At 42.2% G+C, this 19,303-nt stretch overlaps 1 protein-coding gene across 2 annotated transcripts in view; it reads left to right on the top strand.

Annotated features, from left to right (window-relative positions):
* The window catches only part of SEMA3C (semaphorin 3C), a 128,651-nt gene that overhangs the window by 40,978 nt on the left and 68,370 nt on the right, over positions 1-19,303 (top strand). For both annotated transcript variants that reach the window (XR_014555829.1, XM_083701486.1), the window contains exon 3: positions 19,051-19,211. Coding sequence is in view for 1 of the 2 variants with exons in the window: in XM_083701486.1 (XP_083557612.1) it covers positions 19,051-19,211 (161 nt within the window). In the remaining variant the exon portion in view is untranslated. The remainder of the gene's footprint in view (positions 1-19,050; positions 19,212-19,303) is intronic.

Below are 19,303 nucleotides of genomic sequence, written 5' to 3'. Positions count from 1 at the left end.
GTTTGAAATAGTTGCTGGAGTGTGTGTGGTGGAACCAAAAAAGAATTGTGCCACTGATGTTATAAGATAGCAAACTTTTTAGTGGCATGAACTTTAGATATTGGTATCAGAGGAGACGTGTCTGCTGAATCTGAGGCGCGGCGGTTTCCTTCGCTTGCTTCTGGTTTGGATCAGAATCAGATCTGATTTTCCAAGTTGACATATGTAGCCTGTAGCCAAGGAGCTGTTCTTGGAACTGACCTTCCATTTCACAGAAAGAAAGCCCGGGGTGTGGTTGTTGGCAGTTTTCCTTGGCCATGTGCGAATTACCTCAGGGATAGCTGCTGACACTGTTCAGGCTCCACAGTGAGAAGCTCTTGGAGTATTTTGAATCTTCCAGTTTAGAAATATAATGGTGCCACCATAGTAGGAAAACTGGATAAGCTACCAAAATAAATAAGACATGCTGACTCTCATTAGTGTAGTACATGTAGACAGGGATGCCAAGAAAAGGTACAGCGGTACCTTGGGTTACAGACGCTTCAGGTTACAGACTCTGCTAACCCAAAAATAGTAACTCAAGAACTTTGCTTCAGGATGAGAACAGAAACTGCACAGTGGCGGCAGCAGGAGGCCCCATTAACTAAAGTGGTGCTTCAGGTTAAGAACAGTTTCAGATTAAGAACAGACCTCTGGAATGAATTAAGTTCTTAACCCGTGGTACCACTGTACAGGGGTGCTGTTGTACTGGGGCCATGGCCAGCAGCAGCCTAGACTCAGAGCTTTCTTTAAAAAGGGGGTAATTCTCTGCCTCCTTTAGAAATAAAGTTACGAAGCAAAATGTGCAGTTACCATTTGAACCAATTACTTTGTGAATTATGAGCCTGCTCCCCTCCTTCAGTGTGAGCTGTGACTGATGAGTGCTGCAGAGACTTTTACAACCATACAATCCCAAGAGAAGTCCTGAAAATGACTTCAAAATGACTAAGAAAATTGATTTGGTTTTCAGGTCTTTCTTGGTGTGTAGATTTTGGCAATGGCTTGCTTGGAAGGGGCTTCCCGGTTCATTTTCAAGCTGCTGATGCTTTGTTGGCTGCTTCTTTTTTGTCCTCCCTAGTAGAGAATTGATTTGGGGCTGTACACTTCACCTGCAAAAAAGGATGGAGATGCAACACAATGATTATGTGCATTTTATGCAAATTTGTTTCCTTTTTTCATAATGGGGAGGGGACTGCATGCAGTGTACCAGGCCCAGAAAAGCCTGCTGGCCTCCTTGCATTTAGTAATCATCAAGTCCTACCATCAAGCAGAGTGAGGCAGCCTATCTCAAGATGGAATCAGAGTGCATTAAAAGAGAGCAAATTGTCATTTCTTTTATTTATATAATTTCAACCACTATTTTGTATTTTTCGATACAGGCAGCAAAATACTTTGGGCTGCCTGTCATAAAAATGGTCCTATTTCTTCATGAGGCAATTGAAGAAGAAACTTTTGTTTGCATTTCTGATAAATTTAACAGCATTCTTTTGGCTGTCCAGCTCTGAGACCCCAAGCAGAGCAGAATAATTTGAAGTGAACACTTTAAGGTATCACAATATTATAGTGCTTTTGTTCAAGTCACAGCTAAGACTCAACGGACTATTGTAGGCCTGGCCACCTACTCCACTCCAGTTAGAGTTGTTTGATCATTTCTACCTCTCAGAATTTCTGCCTGCAACAGACTGAGGTGTGAATAATGTGGCAGAGTCTGAGGTACTAGAATGGGTGGAGCGTCTGCTTTTTTAATGCTCACTTTGGAAAAAAAACACCTCTCAAATTAAAAAGACTAGTGTAGCTGCTGAGAATGGACTGGAGGAGAATTTCCTTCTGTGTCAGTTTATTTTTTAAAAAACTTCTTTTGAATGCACCTCATTTTTCTGCCTTGTATCCCAACCAAGGACTCTTGTCTTTTTGTGTTGCTTTTATCCGCTGGCTGGTTTGAGCATATTTGTTCTTCTACTTAGTTATTTTAATTGTTTGCAGACTGCCTTGACATCTCTGATAAAAGATGGTGTATAATTTTATTTTATACTTAGTAAATATATCGTCCACAGGGATGATTTATTGTAAGTGTGTGTGAGGTGAAAACTCAGTCTTGCAAATAAGAGCACAACTTTGGAGGTTGGAAGCTTGAGTGTTTCCTGACAAAACTTGAAAATCCCTCTGTTCACATCCTCTCACTCTCCTGTTCTGGAATGGTCAGTTTTGCCCCGTTCCTCCCACAGAAGAGTTTTCTGCATTGACAACTATGGACTAACCTGGGCAGCTTAAGACGTACTGATACTCACTGAGGCCACCTGAATCATGACAACAAGTATACTGTCTCCCTTCCTGCAACAGATGGCATCCTCTTATCTCTGCACATGGCTGTGTGTCAACAATACCACAAGCTAGTAAGTGTGCTGTCTTGAAGCGTCTCTGTGGTGGCCCAATTAGTGTTTGGCACCCTTTTGCTGGAGGATGCATTGGGGGAAGAGGGGAGTATAAAATGCCAACGTTTATGAGCAGAGGCACACGGTCATCTCATGTTATCATTTATTTATTTGTTTCTTTGTTTTACTGATACAGAGTAGGCATTAGGACCTGGGATCCAAACTCTCTAGGCTTGTGGAAGCCACATTGGGCCTTGTTCACATAACGGATGCTCACCACTTCCCTGGACCTTCACTCTCTGCCTCCTTCCTGGCCAGCTGGACCCGCACGGTCACCAGCTGTAGTGGGAAACTTGCAAGAAGATCAAGGAGGTGTAGGTTTGGCCTTGCGCAGCCAACCCTTCCTGTGAGTCCTCATAGGAGCACTCCTGGCCTTGAGGGTGGCCCAGCTCGGGCTGGATTGCCCAGATTAGGAGCCCTAATTGGCACAGGTGGCGGTTGTGGAGACACCCAGCTCTGCCTGGTTGGGACAGGTACAAATGGCTCAGGGCAGCATAGTCAAGGAGGATAAAGATGATGGACCAAGCGCTGCTGAGGCTTCCTATGGCTGGATCTCTGTGTGTTACCTCCCAGCAGCGATATTTTTCCAGCCAGATTTCTCCAGATTCTGCTCTTAACCAGAAGGTTCTGCCTTTGCTCATTCTGGGCTCTTTGCTTAGCCCTATTCATGGGGGTACCATGTGCAACTGGATTGTGCAACCCCTTTGAGTGCCATGCATGCCCTACTTTTCAAATGTTTGTTGACAGTGTACAATGGCTTCCTAAGTCCAGTGTAAAGTGGCTTCCTAAATGTTGGAATAGGCTTTAATTAATATCTACTGTACTGGGAGGAGAAAGCTGCCAGAGGGTTAGTGTATACACACAGTCCCCACTATCAGAATTCTTGTTATTTGAAACCTGAGTTATAGAAACACAAAGAATTCAACCCAAACCTCACGACATGGATGTTCAGATATCCAAATGTCTGGAGTTTGCCCGCTTCCTTACTTGTTTGTGTTTTGCTAATCAGTGGCAGCCATTTTGGGCAGAAACTATGGAAGGAGTAATAAATAAATAATCTTATAAATAAGTATTTTGAAGAAAGGAAACTTCCTGGTTGTAGATCCTGTCACAACCTGCCCTTGTCCTTCTCTGTTATCTGAAAATGCAGGGAATTAGCACAAAGCCTGAAATGATTTTAGAGCTATGTAGCATTTTCCTTGGTTGTAAATTCTGCTCATTTGCAGCATCCTTTCATTAGCATTTAGCCAATTAATCAACGTTAATTGTGAGCACTTATCTAAGGCTTGTATTCAGCCTTGCCAAATCTAATTGTACAAAGCTGTTGATTTGTTATCCAGCATGGTTTGGCATTTCTTAAGGCTTACACCTAATATTTCTGACGATTTTCAAATTTACATTTCAAATCTACTGAAGCATTAAGTAATAATAAAGTGTGTATGAGTGACATTTTCAGATATCAAGAATGCTGCTCTATTAATGGAACATTTGTCAGCTCTGTTTGGTATGGTCTTTTTAGAGACATGCATTAATGAAGAAAGGTAAAAAGCTTTCTGAAGCCTCTGTGCTTCCCTAACAATGGCTGATCATTACAATACAAACTCTGCAAATGCTCAGTTCTTACTATTATACCCACATCTTTAGTGGTGGGCATTGTACGGATCATTTGATAAGTAAAATTCTTATGGGTTCAAGCAGCAATAGAATCCTTTTTCAGGGGCTAAAATATCCAATCATTGTCTAACTGGTGTAAACAAAAAAATGTTTCATTATTTGGGAGGCTAAAGAATCAAGCTTTATTGCTCAGATTTTTGGATGCATTTTTTATTGGTCTAGTTGTAGTTGCTGCAAACCTTTATTTGCTACTTGCATCTAATGAAAAAAAGGTTTGCCATTCTGTAGTACCATTGAATCAGAATTATTATGTATTAAGAGGGGTGATTTTTTCCATGCAGCCTTAACATACTAATTAAAGCATGCTATTATATAGTCTGCAGACATCCATTAATCACAGGTAGAATATTGTTAAGGGCCCACAAAGACCTGTATACACTTAAGCTGGTGTTTATGATTTCCCTACTTAGTGCTGCAGAACAAATTTTAAGTGCTGTAAGAATCTTGAACTGGAACATGCAATCAAAAGGCTCTTTATTAGAGGACTGGTTTCACAATGCCACCCATTCATTACACTAAAACTACCCAGAAGTAGGCATAAGAAGAACAGAATGGAACTGTGGGCCTGTACAGTATATGTCAAGACAGAAGGGGGGCCTTGATTCTTGTTACTGCGAAAGACACTACCATGTTGGTGGTATCTCTTCTCAACCTGGAAAACGTCCTGGGGACTTTTAAAGATGTGATCTTATAGGGACACCCTGGCTATGGACCTCCCTCCCAACAGTGATCACACTGTATTAATTCCAGGGGTGGTTTAAGACCAATTTATTCTGACAGGCCTTTAGATCATTGCATTTTGAGTCAATGATCTACTTTTATTTTTAATACTCAATTTTTATTGTTGTTATTTATTTGATTTCTTACCCACTTGTCTCCATAAGGTCCCAGGATGGCTTGCAACAATTTAAAATAGAGTATTAAAAACATTTAAAGCAGATTATCCACACTGGGCTCTCCTGAGAGGAAAGAGGAGGTTTAAGAAATATGATGAGGATATTGTTTTTATCTTTATTCTTCTTCGCAGTAGCAGCAGTAGGGATGGTAATTTATTATAGGATGGGGACCTGGAAACAGGGATGGTTTTAGGGAATGGGCATTATTTTCTTCCAATTTATTAGGGAGATCATGCATGCCTGTAATAATGGGAAACGGGTTGGAAAAGTGTTTAGTATACCATCAATGAAGGTGGAAGGAAAATTCCAGATGCATTCAGGAAAGACAGATGGGAAAATAAACACTTCTGAGATGCCGAAATAAACAGATTCAGATATCAATGACACCATATGTTTGTAAATGTGGGCTTGGATGTTTGTTAACCGCAAGTGATGCCAGGTCAGACCTTTGTGGTTGCTGTTTAATTTAGGTAAGTCACTTCCATGAGCCCCAAAAGCTTTATTTCAAAACAAACTTTTCAGTAAAGCTACTTGTTGGATAAAAGAAATCTAGAGTGGTCATGTGTGCTGCTTTACAGAGGGCAGTCATCTCTCCGAGGTTCTCTCAGGGGACAGTCCCCTTTTTGTAAATGTCCTCTGTTTGAAGCCCTGTCTGCTCCATGTCTGGTTTAAAGAGAAAGACCACTGCGGAGGGAGAACAGGAGCCTGGAAGTTGTCCATCAACAGAGAACACCTGGACAGCAGACTGACTTAGGCACATAGGTCGCCAGGTCTCCCCCACGATGATGAGATGGATTAGACCTCCGTTGAAGTTACAGTAATTATTTCTAAATTGATAGCATTGCATGCTAATTGACATTCATAAACTTCATGCAGATAGGAGTCCTGATTCATCCTCTTTTGGGGAGAAATCTAGTGTATTTCAATTATATAAACCTTCCTAACCAGATGCTATCTAACACTGCTATCTTGAGTCATTAAGTGGTAAAAAAATATATATATATGGCATTGCAGGAACATATATATATATATATAACTTATATTGAGTTAGACTATTGGTCTGTTGAGCTCAGAATTGCCTTCGGTGACCGAAAGTGGGTCTCCAGGATTTCAGGCACTGGTGTCTTCCAGTTCTACCTAGAGATTCCAGGAATTGAGCATGGGACCTTCTGAATGCAAAGCAGATACTCTTATCTCTGAGCTATGGTCCTTTGCCTAATTTTTCTGGCTTTTGCATTGACAGTCTTCCCCGAACCCCAAACCCTGCTCATTTCTGATTAGAACATTTCCCTTGAAGATATTAACAGAGCGTTCTTTTGTTCCCATGCAAATGATAAAGCCCCAGAGTAAGCAGTAATATCACCGCAGGAGAATTAGTTCACACACTTCGTACTGTTCACCTTGTGCTTGCTACAGTACCACAGTTTAACAATCAATCATTCATGGTTGGCAATGTACTAGGGCACATTTTGTTAACCAGAAAACAAACAGCCATTGTGAGCAGACTGATAAGCCATATCTAAACTGTGATGAAGTTACTGAAATGACTCTATCGTATTCAAAACGCATCTGATCAATGGCAAATATTTTATGATAAAGATTTTATTTTAACCTTTTGCATAATTTAAAGATATTGTTTAAACAGGAAAACCTGTTTTCAGGAACCTTTCACCGTTAAAAAGATTACCAGTATCTACACCACAGAGTTCACATACCAATCAGATCATAGCTCAGTGATACTGGGACCAGTCTGAAGCCCCTTCTGTGATCATTGGCAGGCAGGGGGTGGGAAGGATTAATACAGCCAAGGGAAAACAGTGTGGACTACATTTTATTTGCTCAAAAGGAGCCAACTGATTAACCAAGATGATTGAACATAAATGTTTTGAGAGGACTTCCGCTGACACAAGTAAATCCTTGTTAAATAATATAGTATGGACTTTTAAAAAAGTTAGGGCATGACTCAGTGAAAGTGAAGTGCTCTTTAAAGTGAAAGAAAGTAAACTGTCCTTAATTCTGTTGAAATCAATGGGGCAGATGGGAAATCAGCTTATTACAGTGGCAGATGTGGAGGCAAGGGCACCCACAACATTTTTTTCCATGGGAGCACTGGGGAAGCAAGACAGTGTAAGGGAGGAGCTGGCTAGAAATGAGAAGAACAATGTATGTTTTGCCTGATGTCTCAGGTTCTACAGATGGTGGCAACTTTCACTTTTTTAAAATTTAAGCTTGGGACTCTGGGGGTTATGGTTCATATGGGCGGAGGTGAATGCTCTCCTTGGGCCCCCCATAGATGTTCATGGATGGAGGGCATCATTTAAAGTGAGAAATGGGGGCATGAACTAGGCTGCCCACCCGCTTCGTCCCATGCCACCATTTTGTTCTACTAACCAAGCTCATTTCTAGCATTAAAGTCCAGCTGGGATGAAATCACTGTTCCCTTGAGCAACAGACTGCTGGGGATGGGAAAAGTGGAAGACATTGGGAGATCTTAGTCCTCATCCTTCATGCACACACTTCAAGCTTTAAATCACATTTTATCCCTGCTTTGCATGTGGCAGGAAAACCTAAGAACGCATGTGTCTCACAGGAAGCCTCCTAACATACCTAGCAACAGCAGGGTTCATTGGTGGCATGTTTTGCTTTTTGTTTTCTTTGCCATTCTCCTTCTCCTTCTTTGTGAACCACTAAGAGACCATTTTGATGTTAAGCAGCCTATAAATAGTGTGGAACTAAAATATTTTTTCACCTTCCTTTTTTGCCTGGAGTCTCCAAAGAGACTCATAATGTTTGCGCACTACCAACTATTTAATATACAGAGCAGTGACCATTTTAGGTGTGTTTGGATGCACAATCGCCAACACACTGGTCCTTTTGGACCCGGAAGAAGGCAGAAGGGGGGTGGAAGGGGCTTGCTTATACACACTACATCGATGCGTGTGGGGGCCGGGAATGGAACAAAATGGTTGCCGCCTGTGCTTTAATAATGAAAACTGTAAATGATGTGAGAAGAGATGAGAGGAAAGGATGCAAAAGGCTGAAAAACAAAACATTTCGACTGAGCTCAACAGCAAAGCATGTCCCTTTTGTCCTCTGCAAAAATCCCAGAGTGATTCATATGGATCTATTGCTGATGCATCTGATAGGTTTAAATTGGGTGAAGAAAGCATTTGCCCTACTCAAGTAATTGTCATGCCTGTTTAATGCATTTAAATGCAGTCTTGGCTTCGGAATAGTTGGCATTCTCTGGAAAGAAAGTCACAGTCCCATCTGTAGAAGTGAAACCAAAGGCATTGTCTGTTTACTGGCTGTGCGAGTTGCTTTGCACCTGAAGTTCTGCGTGTGAAAATTTTAACCGTTTATTAGCTTAAGCCAGCAATAAACCTAACAGATAAACACTACTGACAACCAAGACCCAGGAAGATGGGGGGGGGGGGGAATGCCCAGGATTACACAAGTCGATGGAAGGAGACCTTTTCAGGCAGTAATGAATAGGAAACAGGATTAGCTACAGATGTGTATGTTTTGTCAGGCTGCCTCATAGAAAGAAATAGAGAAAACACATATAAAGGGCATATTCTGATTTGTGTCTTAGAGGGCACCCTAACTTCAGAGAACTCATGATGCACTTATTTTTCTGCTAAGAGTCCCCAACATGGTACCCAACCAGACGTTTTGGACTCTAACTTCCATAATTCCTGACAACTGGTCCTGCTCGCTGAGGCTGATGGGAATTGTATTTTAAACAGCTGGAGAGTCCCACACTGACAACCACTATTCTCGGGCAAATTCTAGAGCACATACCATTTACATGGGGCACAAGCCAGGCCTGTTAGGCTTCACTTCTGATCTGTACAAGCTAACAGGATATCCAGCACTCACCCATGTTTGTGCTTTTTAGAGAAGAGTTTTGTAATGCTAAACTTTCAGGAAATAATAATAATAATAATTTATTATTTGTACCCCGCCCATCTGGCTGGGTTTCCCCAGCCACTCTGGGCGGCTTCCATAGAAACCAGAAAACACTAAAATATCATACATTAAAATCTTCCCTGAACAGGGCTGCCTTAAGATGTCTTCTGAATGTCAAGTAGTTGTTTATCGTTTTGACATCTGATGGGAGGGCGTTCCACAGGGTGGGCGCCACTACCGAAAAGGCCCTCTGCCTGGTTCCCTGTAACTTGGCCTCTCGCAGTGAGGGAACCGCCAGAAGGCCCTCGGAGCTGGACCTCAGTGTCCGGGCAGAACGATGGGGGAGGAGACGCTCCTTCAGGTATACTGGGCCGAGGCCGTTTACGGCTTTAAAGGTCAACACCAACACTTTGAATTGTGATTGGAAACGTACTGGGAGCCAATGTAGGTCTTTCAAGACCAGTGTTATGTGGTCTCGGCGGCCGCCCCCAGTCACCAGTCTAGCTGCCGCATTCTGGATTAGCTGTAGTTTCCGAGTCACCTTCAAAGGTAGCCCCACGTAGAGCGCATTGCAGTAGTCCAAGCGGGAGATAACCAGAGCCTGCACCACTCTGGCGAGACAGTCCGCGGGCAGGTAGGGTCTCAGCCTGCGTACCAGGTGGAGTTGGAAAGAATATCAATTGTTATTCATCACATTGAGAAATACCTGACTCACCAGCTGGAGTGCCTGTATTGGCCTGGAAACCAATATTTGAAGGCAGCTGTTTCTCAGATGTTCTCCTAGTACAGTGATGGCCAAACTTGGCCCTCCTGCTGTTTTGGGACTACAATCCCATCATCCCTGACCACTGGTCCTGTTAGCTAGGAATGATGGGAGTTGTAGTCCCAAAACAGCTGGAGGGCCAAGTTTGGCCATCACTGTCCTAGTGGGACTTGTTTTTTCACTTGTTAGTTCTGCCACAATATTTTGTGCAGACACCATGCTATTTTACATGCCTTTGGACTTCTCATGAATGTATTCACTGAATGGCCTTGCACAACTCAATTACTAACTGTAAAATAGAGGGTCCGTTTGGGGTGAAACATCTAATGAATTTTGAGAGTCCTGAGGAAAAATTCTCTGAAAGTGCTGCTTGTGTTGGGAGGGAATACCTGGTTGGTGCCAATAGATTATTTTCTCCTGTGTGTTTTCACTGTGTCCACCTAACTGCCTCTTCATCCTTCCATCTCTCCTATAAGCTAGAGTAATGCTGATGATAGGAGGTCAGGAAGGTGCTCCTGCTGTGCCAGCCATTACTGAATGGGTCACATCTAATTTTCCCCCTTGATTGATGGATAAGCTGGCTCGCACATTGTGCTTCTCAAGAATCCATCCCCTTTAGGTTCTACCTTAATGTCCATGCCAGCGCATCATAAAAAAGGACTCTATATTGCATTCTTTGTGATTATTAACAACCAAGGAGAGAAATAGCTTGATAATATGAGTAACTCTTATTGCTTAAAACATTGTGTATGCTAAAATAACTCGTAAGGTTTGATTTCTAAACACAGTGGCTCTTATCTGAAGCAATTTTATGCTTAATCAAAGGGTAAGAGGAGAGTAAATTCCATTTAAATTTTTTTTCTAGACCAAAGTATGGCTTTTCTGCTGCCTCTGAATAAATATGGCAAGTTTAGTTTAAACATGGTGTGAGTGATTGCAGATGGCTTATTTATTTAAATTGCTCTCTGTTCGGATGAAACCTAAACAGAAAAGCACACAAGTTATCTCTTAAATCCTAACCAATGTTTTGGCTAAACCTAAGCTGAGATATTTTTTCGGGGGAGTCACGGGAGAGGAGAGACAACGGACTTGTGCTTCTTTCATACACAGCTTGGAATAAAAGTAGTTCATTCCGTTTCAAAACTATTTGCAGGAGGTTCATGGAGGCTATAGTATTGAATGTTCTGCAATGGCAGAGGGTTGGATTGGAAGATGTTCCTTGAGGTCCCTTCTAGCTCTAGGATTATATGGTTCTCTTTCACAATTGTGAGGGGTAGAAGTGGCGTAATAATATGATGTCTCATTGGGATGTAGAAGAGGAACCAATAAGGAGCCAATTCGCATTAACCACAGTGCCCCTGAGCTACAGTTGGATTCTGAGTCCGCTCCAAACGTTGCAAGCCAGTTGACATACTCATTTGTCATGAACACAGATCAGTACATGGAATGCTTCAAAATTATTTGCAAAAGGCAAATGGAAACTTTTCTTGTGCAAACAGGTATTATACGCTCCCATTCTGTGGTGCTCTGGGTGTTTATTTAGGTCAGAAGAATACCATTGTGCTTGGATGTTTTTCAGAAACGCTCTGTTAATGCTTTGTCACAAGGCCAAACTCTATGCTGCATTAAATGTGTCATTCACCCTCACTGTCAAAGAGCTTTTTGGGCAGGAGGGTGGTTGAACAGGATCAGGACTAAAAGGGGTTAAATCACCCCTTTCAAAGGTGCAAAAAGTCTATTAATTATTGCTTTGCCAAAAAAAAAGGTCTTCTCATTTTTGTCTGGCTATACTCCATCAATTAATGAGAAAAGAAATTGCTCTCAAAAATTATGAAAGAGGAGGGGGATTTTTTTTTTTACAAAATTCTTATGAGTGGGGAGCAGGGTGGGTTTTTTTGTGCTTACCTTGAAGTGGCCAAGTTGTTTTGTGAGTGTTTTTTCTTTTCATTTCACAATCCGTCTGGTGGTCTGCAGCCCTCCCAGGTGCTCCTTTGCTGGACTTTGCTATGAACAAAATGATGGATAGGCTGCCTCTCAGAGCATCCCAATACCTGCAAAGGACAATATGGCATTTCCCTCCCCAGTTCCATGTACCAAAGTCAGCTTCAGCACTGGCAGTAGGACAGCATGGCCCACCACAAATGAGGGCAGCAGGCAGGTTTATGGGGCACAGAGGAGGCTGCCTCAGTATGCCTAATGGTAGGGCAGCCCTGACACCATGCTCCCGACAGTTAATTTTCTTTTTTTATTATTATTTACTTCTGAAGTACTGAAAGATGTGTTTTATAAAGGTCAAAGGAAGAATTTCCTTTTAAAAGAAACCCAGCAAGCACCCTAATCTCAGGTGCTTGGTAGCCAGGCCTCCTGGGCTTCCTGGGCTTCAGTTATAGCTCAGGGGAGGATTACCTAGGCTGCACTGGGGAAATGGCTAATGGAAAGACAAACAAACCCCACCCTTCGCCATCTTGCAATGATAAGTACCTTACTGTTCTTTAGAAATCCTAAAGCAGCATGCAAATGAAGCAGAAAAACAGAAGCCTCTTTTGCAAGAGAAGTTTCAAGAAACAGGAAGAGAGGTTTTAGCACAGTACTGCCATGCGGGTGGCACTGTGGTCTAAACCACTGAGCCTTGGGCTTGCCGATCGGAAGGTCGGCGGTTCGAATCCCCGCGACGGGGTGAGCTCCCGTTGCTCGGTTCCTGGCTCCTGCCAACTTAGCAGTTTGAAAGCACGTCAAAGTGCAAGTAGATAAATAGGTACCGCTCCAGCGGGAAGGTAAACGGCGCTTCCGTGCGCTGCTCTGGTTTTGCCAGAAGCGGCTTAGTCATGCCGGCCACATGACCCGGAAAAACTTTCTGCGGACAAATGTCGGCTCCCTTGGCCAGTAAAGCAAGATGAGCACCACAACCCCAGAGTCATCCACGAATGGACCTAACGGTCAGGGGTCCCTCTACCTTTACCTTACTATTAATGTATTTGATGAAGAGTGTGTGATGAAGGTGCTTCATCTGGCTTTATACAGGGTTGCTGGGAATTATGGCTCTGTGATGAACAAACTGTGGTTCCCAGGGTTCTTTGGAGGAAGCTGTGACTGTTCAAGTCTATGTAAGGAGTGGGGCTCTGTGATTATGTACAAGTAGAGAAGAGAGTGGCTGGAAAGGGGATGGGGAATAGTTTTCACAGTCATGTGTGATGTTCATATTTGACCTGCTATCTGCACACAGGCACAAACAGAAAGTCATACTAAAACAAATGAGACTTACAAATGCATAACTGTGGGGCCGGTTAAAGCTTTGAATTGTTGTGGAGAAGTTGTGTATCCCCAGTGACTTGGAGAGCTTCAGCATTTTAACAATTTCCTGTTCCGTACATTCACTCAGCATGGGGTAGATGAACAGCTCGGTAGCAGTTAATTGAAAAAACAAAACACACCACAAAACCTTACTAGCGACCAAACCTGAAGCCAGACATGGGGGCAAAATAGCTGCTGTATCCAGTGAGAAAGGAACTTTCACTTCACGCTCTTCAATCCTTACCTGAATAACAGAGCAATGCAAACACCCTTCTGCTGGACTGGAGGAGGTGCTGAAATGAGTGGAGGTGTGCAGGCAGGTGGGAGGCCTAGTGGTAGGATTTGCAGTGGCAGGAGTCAGCAGAAATCCCCAAACAGGGTATCCTGAGGGTGGGGCAGTTCTGGTGCAGGGGCAGTCTGGATTCTGCAGGATCCTGAGCTAGACTTACTGTCATCACACAAAGGCATGGGGCCTGACCCAATTGTCCTGCCCCTCCCATCTTCCACTGTGGCCTCCACGAGCTACAGAGCCATGGATATGGAGATGAACCCACAATGCTGCAAAGCCCTCTACTACCACCTGGTTGTGGGTGGAGTAGGGGAAGGTTACTCTACAGCCACAGCAGGTGCTGCAACCTTCCAACAGCTTGACCTCACCCCCAAAGGCGGACTCCTTCAGTTTCTCCCGAGACAGATGGATGCCAACCAGGGGAAGGTTAGGATCGTGCCCTAACCACTAAATGTGTCATAAGTCTTATGCAGTACCTAGAAAACATGAGTAAAGTTGCTCGTGTTGGCTGGATCACGGTGTGGAGCAGAGCTTTCCAAACATTCCATGTTGTTGACACACTTTTAAGACATGCATCATTTCATGACACAGTAATTCAGCTTTATTAGTTGTACCCCACACATCTTACTGGATTGCCCCAGTTACTCTGGGCAGCTTCCAACATATATAAAAAACAATATTATTATTATTTTTTAAAAAAACTTCCCTATACAGGATTGCCTTCAGATAGCTCAGGGATTGGATAATTCCATACCCTCCAATATTTCTCCAATGAAAATAGGGACATCCTAAGGAAAAGTGGGACATTCCCTGATAAAATCTGGGACGTCCCTGGAGAATAGGGACCCTTGGAGGGTCTGGAGTAAGTAAGTTCCATTCAACTATAAGGGACTTACTTCTGATTTGACATGCATAGTTTAGCACCTAACTTTGTCTGAGTCATGATCATAGTTACACGATGATTTAAGGAATTTGTGTAAATATTCATTCTCATTGATTGCAGCTCTCTCTCTGTGTGTGTGAAGAATTTCTTATCTGGACACCCAAAAATGCACATTGCAAACAAGCCGAAGAGATGCTCGAAAAGGTGTGTCATATCAAAGCACTTGTCCAAGACAGCAGAGATGGGGAACTTGTGCCCCCCCCCCAGGTATTGTGGGACTCCAACTTGCATCAGCCCCAGCTACTGTGGTATTTCTCCAGAGGTGGTAGGAGGTGGAGTCCAACAACATCTGGAGGACGGTTGGATCCCTCCTCCTGTTTTATGAACAGCTCTCGTCCCCTCTCAATCCATGACAGGCATGGATTTATTGCCTTGTATTGCTGTTTAAACTTACTGCACAATAAATATTTCTATAACCATTAGAGTTAAGGAGAAAATGTTCCATATCTATGTCCCCCCCTTCCCGGCTTCTCCCCCACTTCCAAGGGCACCTTGAGAAAGCCCATATCCTACACTGGGACAATAAATCTTAATTCTAAACAGCATCTTGGGGAATTAAAATCCATTCCTTTGTTATACGGCAGAAGCTTTGATCATGGCACCTTTTTAATTAAGCTCCAGTGTTTGTATATTTTATTGGCTAAAAAGCCAACAGAGCAATCTTTTTGTAATAAATAAGAAATAGATTTTTGGAGGGTACTCAATCTATTAAGGGGGGAAATGCTGACACACATATTGCTACTATATGGACTCAGAGAAGTCTTTAATCAAACATGGTGCGTAACTGCAGACTGACACCCTTGCTTACTGCTTTTTGTCTTTCTTTTTAATATATGAGTGAGTGGCCTTTTATAATTTTCTTTGCACACATATAATAAGCCTAACTTAAGGCTTGTTTGCATGCCTACACAGGATCTTTTCCATGTCACGAAGGATAGTAGGGATGCATATATCCCAATGTGTGTTTAAATTACTGTGTAGCATGGATGCACGGATGCACATAGGCTCAGTTTATGCAATCCTCCAAACAAAGATTTTCACTTGAATCAACCCTTGAGTGTTTGGCTCTGAGCCACTGCACATTGGCAGCAGAGCAGGAATAGGAAACCTTTGACTCTCAAAATGCTATGAAACTTTGGGTCCTCTGGCCAGGCTGGCTGGAGCTGATGGGAGTTGGAGTCCAACAACATCTAGAAGGCCAGAGGGACACCATCCCTTCTGTTCAGTCAGTGGAAGAGCCCATCCTTCCATCATGCTAATAATACTGAGCAGAAAATGCTGCCTCACTTTCATGGGCCCCTTTGCAGCCCCAGTAGGGTAGTGTTTTCAGCTCAACTCTAGGACAAGGTCTAAAAATGTCCTAGGTGGAGGGGGGAAAGGTGAGTGGGGATGGGATCGGGTGGCGATGTTTCTATTTTAGTTAATATATGTGGGGATTTGTGTCAACGTTGCTTGTGCGGGTTTTCTGCTGTTCACTTGTGTTCCTTTGGTGGTGAGAGAGGTTGGGGTTGGCCTAGGGTGTGGTTGTTCATTTGTGGTTGGCTGTGGTGGTCTTTGTTTTCATGTGTGAGTGGGGTGGGTGGGTGTTTTGAATCAGGTTAGCCACCACACTCTCTACGGGGTCTATATTCAAATGATACTGCATAAATGGTGGGTGTGGGGGTTTTGTGTGTGTGCTGGATTGCAGTTCCACTGGAGCCTTTAAAGAAATTCGTAATTTCTATATGCTCCTTTAATTAAAGCTAGCAACTTGCAAAATATTGACCAATATAATCAATACAATCAAATAAGAATTGGCCCTATGTCTTATATGCTTTTTAAAAAAAGGAATCTATAATCTATCTATCTATCATCTATATCTATCTATCTATCTATCTATCTATCTATCTATCTATCTATCTATCTATCTATCATCTATCTATCTATCATCTATCTATCTATCATCTATCTATCTATCTCCCCTCTATCTATCTCCCCTCTTCTGTTCTATATTGGGGTTTATCTTTTAAGTCTCAATCTTTTTCTGCCCAAATATGGTTGCAGGATAATGCCTGCAAGCCTATCCTCACTGCCATGGGAGTCATTCCTATGCCTTCCAGTTCAGCATGCCTCATGCAGAGAATGGACACATAGACAAATTATTTCAGTGTCTGTTGTGGCAGCAACCAAAGCATAACAGTGAGAATGAAATGTATGGTACCGGTCTGGTTTACACATGGTTGTACATCATTTGATTTCTCAATCCCCTGCCACTCAGGACTTGATCATTTGCAGCTGGCTGAATGAGGCAATTCCGCTGAGAAGTATTGTGTGTGATACAAATAAGCTATCTCTGGTGTCAGGTCTGTGGTGGCTCATTCACACATGCAAGCTACCGTTGTGCTCTAAATGTGCAGATGTGAACTTGCTTGATGTAGAGTCCAGATAAATTAAAAGGAATGTTAAGATGGCTAACCTTGAGGAGCAATGCAGAATTCATTGTCCGCCACTTCTATTTCATCTTCTGTTTTCAACTGTTGATGTGGATCTTGGTGTTATGGCAAAGCCAGTAGGCAATGGGTCAAGCTGCTGGTGGTTTGTTGTTCTTTTTTGAAGAAAACAAACACAATTAAATAACATCTGGGAGACGGAGATCAAGCCTTGTAGGGAAGGTTTATTATTTAAAACCCTCTTTTTCTCAACACTGAGTTCCCAGCACAAATTCCCTCCTCTCAAGCTGCTGTTTGCTTCCAGAGAGATGTTTCAATTGGCTCCAGTAGATCTTCCTAGGGTAAAAAGCAGCTATGGGGCATATTTGTGAGGACAATGGCATGGAGCAAAAAGATTAAACCCATACTTCCTGCTTTGTGCAAGCCTGATGACCTGTTTCCTCCTACTGTTGGTTGCTATTTCACCCCCCCACACACACACACATCAACATGTATCCACATATTTCACACATCATATGGTTTGGCCTCAGTACAACTCCAGTTTGCCTTCAGATAATAGCTTCAGAGTGTACTGGAAAGCAAATATTTATAATCTATTGTTATTTAAGAAATGGGAGCACTAAGTAACTGGTTTGTTATAGATCAGATTTCTGAGTGTGTGATTGTCATTGGTATTGACTTAATCACCTCAGGACAGCCAAGACTTTATTCATTGACCATTTTTAGGCAGAGAGAACAAAGGTAACTCTTGTAGAGAAAGGGTCAGTAGTTATTTACTGAAGGAGTACACTGGAGCCTTGTTTTGATCGGCATGCAAAAATATTACTTGCAAAAGTGCTAAGAGGCTTTACTTTCTAATGGCTCATTTAACATCTAAGCTTGAATGCTTTCCTTGGTGACATTCCCAGATTCATAAGGCATGCGACTTGGATTGTTTTTCAGGAGATCAAAGTTGCAGATCTGGCCATCATGCGCACACACACACACACACAGAGAGAGAGAGAGAGAGAGAGAGAGAGAGAGAGAGAAAGAAAGAGAGAGAGAGTCATTACTAAAAGTTATTATTTTTAAAAAGAACATATTATTTCTAATGAAATGATAGCAGATCCTTCGACTTTGATCACTTGAACTTATGTGGAAAGAGGGGGTATTCATCGGTGAACATAGGCATGTGTGAATGAACAACCACAAATTTACCACCACTGAAAATTGTAATGCAGGAGTGGGGAATCTTTAACTTGCTGGAACAACAGCTTCCATTAGCTGTAGCAAACATGGCCAGTGACCAGGGATGATAAGAGTTGTAGCTCACCCACATCTGCAAGTCAGAAGGTTCCCTACACCTGTCCTAATACAAATTATCCTAAGGATGCTGTCATGCTGCAGTTTGCATGGTTGGCTTGAAACAATATGTGAACAGAAACACAGCTCTCCTTTGAAATTACAATTCTCTGAATTTTGTAGTGCAGTGCTTCAGTCAAATTATTTCCACAAAAATGCACATATTAGGGGGAACATGTCTATAGAAATGCCTGCTTTTGCAAAAATAACATGCACAAATTCTTTCTATTAAGGAAAATTGCTTGCAAAAATGTGTCTATTAGAAGAAATACACACTAAAATGCTGGTGGCTTATTTTGAAGTACCAAAGCTATGTTTGATGCCAGCAGTGTTGTCCTCTAGCAATATTCATAATGTTGAGTTGTAGCAGCCCGATGGTATGCAAAGTTAGACAATCTGAATATGATTCCTAGTTAGCAAGAAAATAAGAACGTAGCTCATAAATGTCTCTGTGCACACACAAACATATCTCTCTGTATGTGTTTGTGTGTGTGATTGTTCCTTTTTTAAAAAGTCAGGCACTTTTAAAAGTGAAAAAAAGTTATACATGAAAGAGTTAAAATCAGTTTATACTGCAATCCTGTACATACTTATCTTAGAGCAAGTTCCAGAGAAGCCAGTGGAACTTACCTTTGAGTAGATATGCGCAGGGTTGGGCTGTTAAGAGACTGGGGAAAACATTTCTTTGTGACATAATAGTTCCCCAGAAAATAAGCCTCAATTGATTCTGCTAATCTATATCTTAGTTATGTTAGATGAAGTTTATTTCTGTGGGCCATAATATGCAAAGTTCTCATTGATTAATTTGATATATGATGTGCTTTAGAAGGCACAGCTGTAAATATTAATTTCCATTAAGACAACATTTGGATGAATGAATAAGGCTATTTCAGATGCTTTACTTCAGTCTAAGAATGATGCATTTAAATTCTTAAGTTGCTGAGGGTACAACTAAATCTGCTTTTTTATTGGCACGCTACATCTTTTATCAAGATGCGGTTATACAAGCAAGGGAAACAAATGAATGCATCTATTAAGCTATGCTTCCTCTTTCTTTCGCAGAACTGCAGGAAACGAAGACCGCTCAGTTTTATGCTCTTTCCCACCACCCCTTAGACTACAGGATATTGGTGATGGATGAAGATCAGGACCGCATCTACGTTGGCAGCAAAGATCACATTCTGTCTTTGAATATCAATAATATAAGCCAGGACCCTCTGAGTGTAAGTCCACAAAGCGCTTTGGGAAGCTGGGATCGTTTTACTGCATGCTTCTGCTTTCAAAGAAAAGAGGAAGGAGGGTGTTTCATCATTAT

This window comes from Podarcis gaigeae (assembly GCF_964106915.1).
Source record: "Podarcis gaigeae genome assembly, chromosome: 10".
NCBI lineage: Eukaryota > Metazoa > Chordata > Lepidosauria > Squamata > Lacertidae > Podarcis > Podarcis gaigeae.
This window is presented reverse-complemented; position numbering and strand designations above follow the sequence as displayed.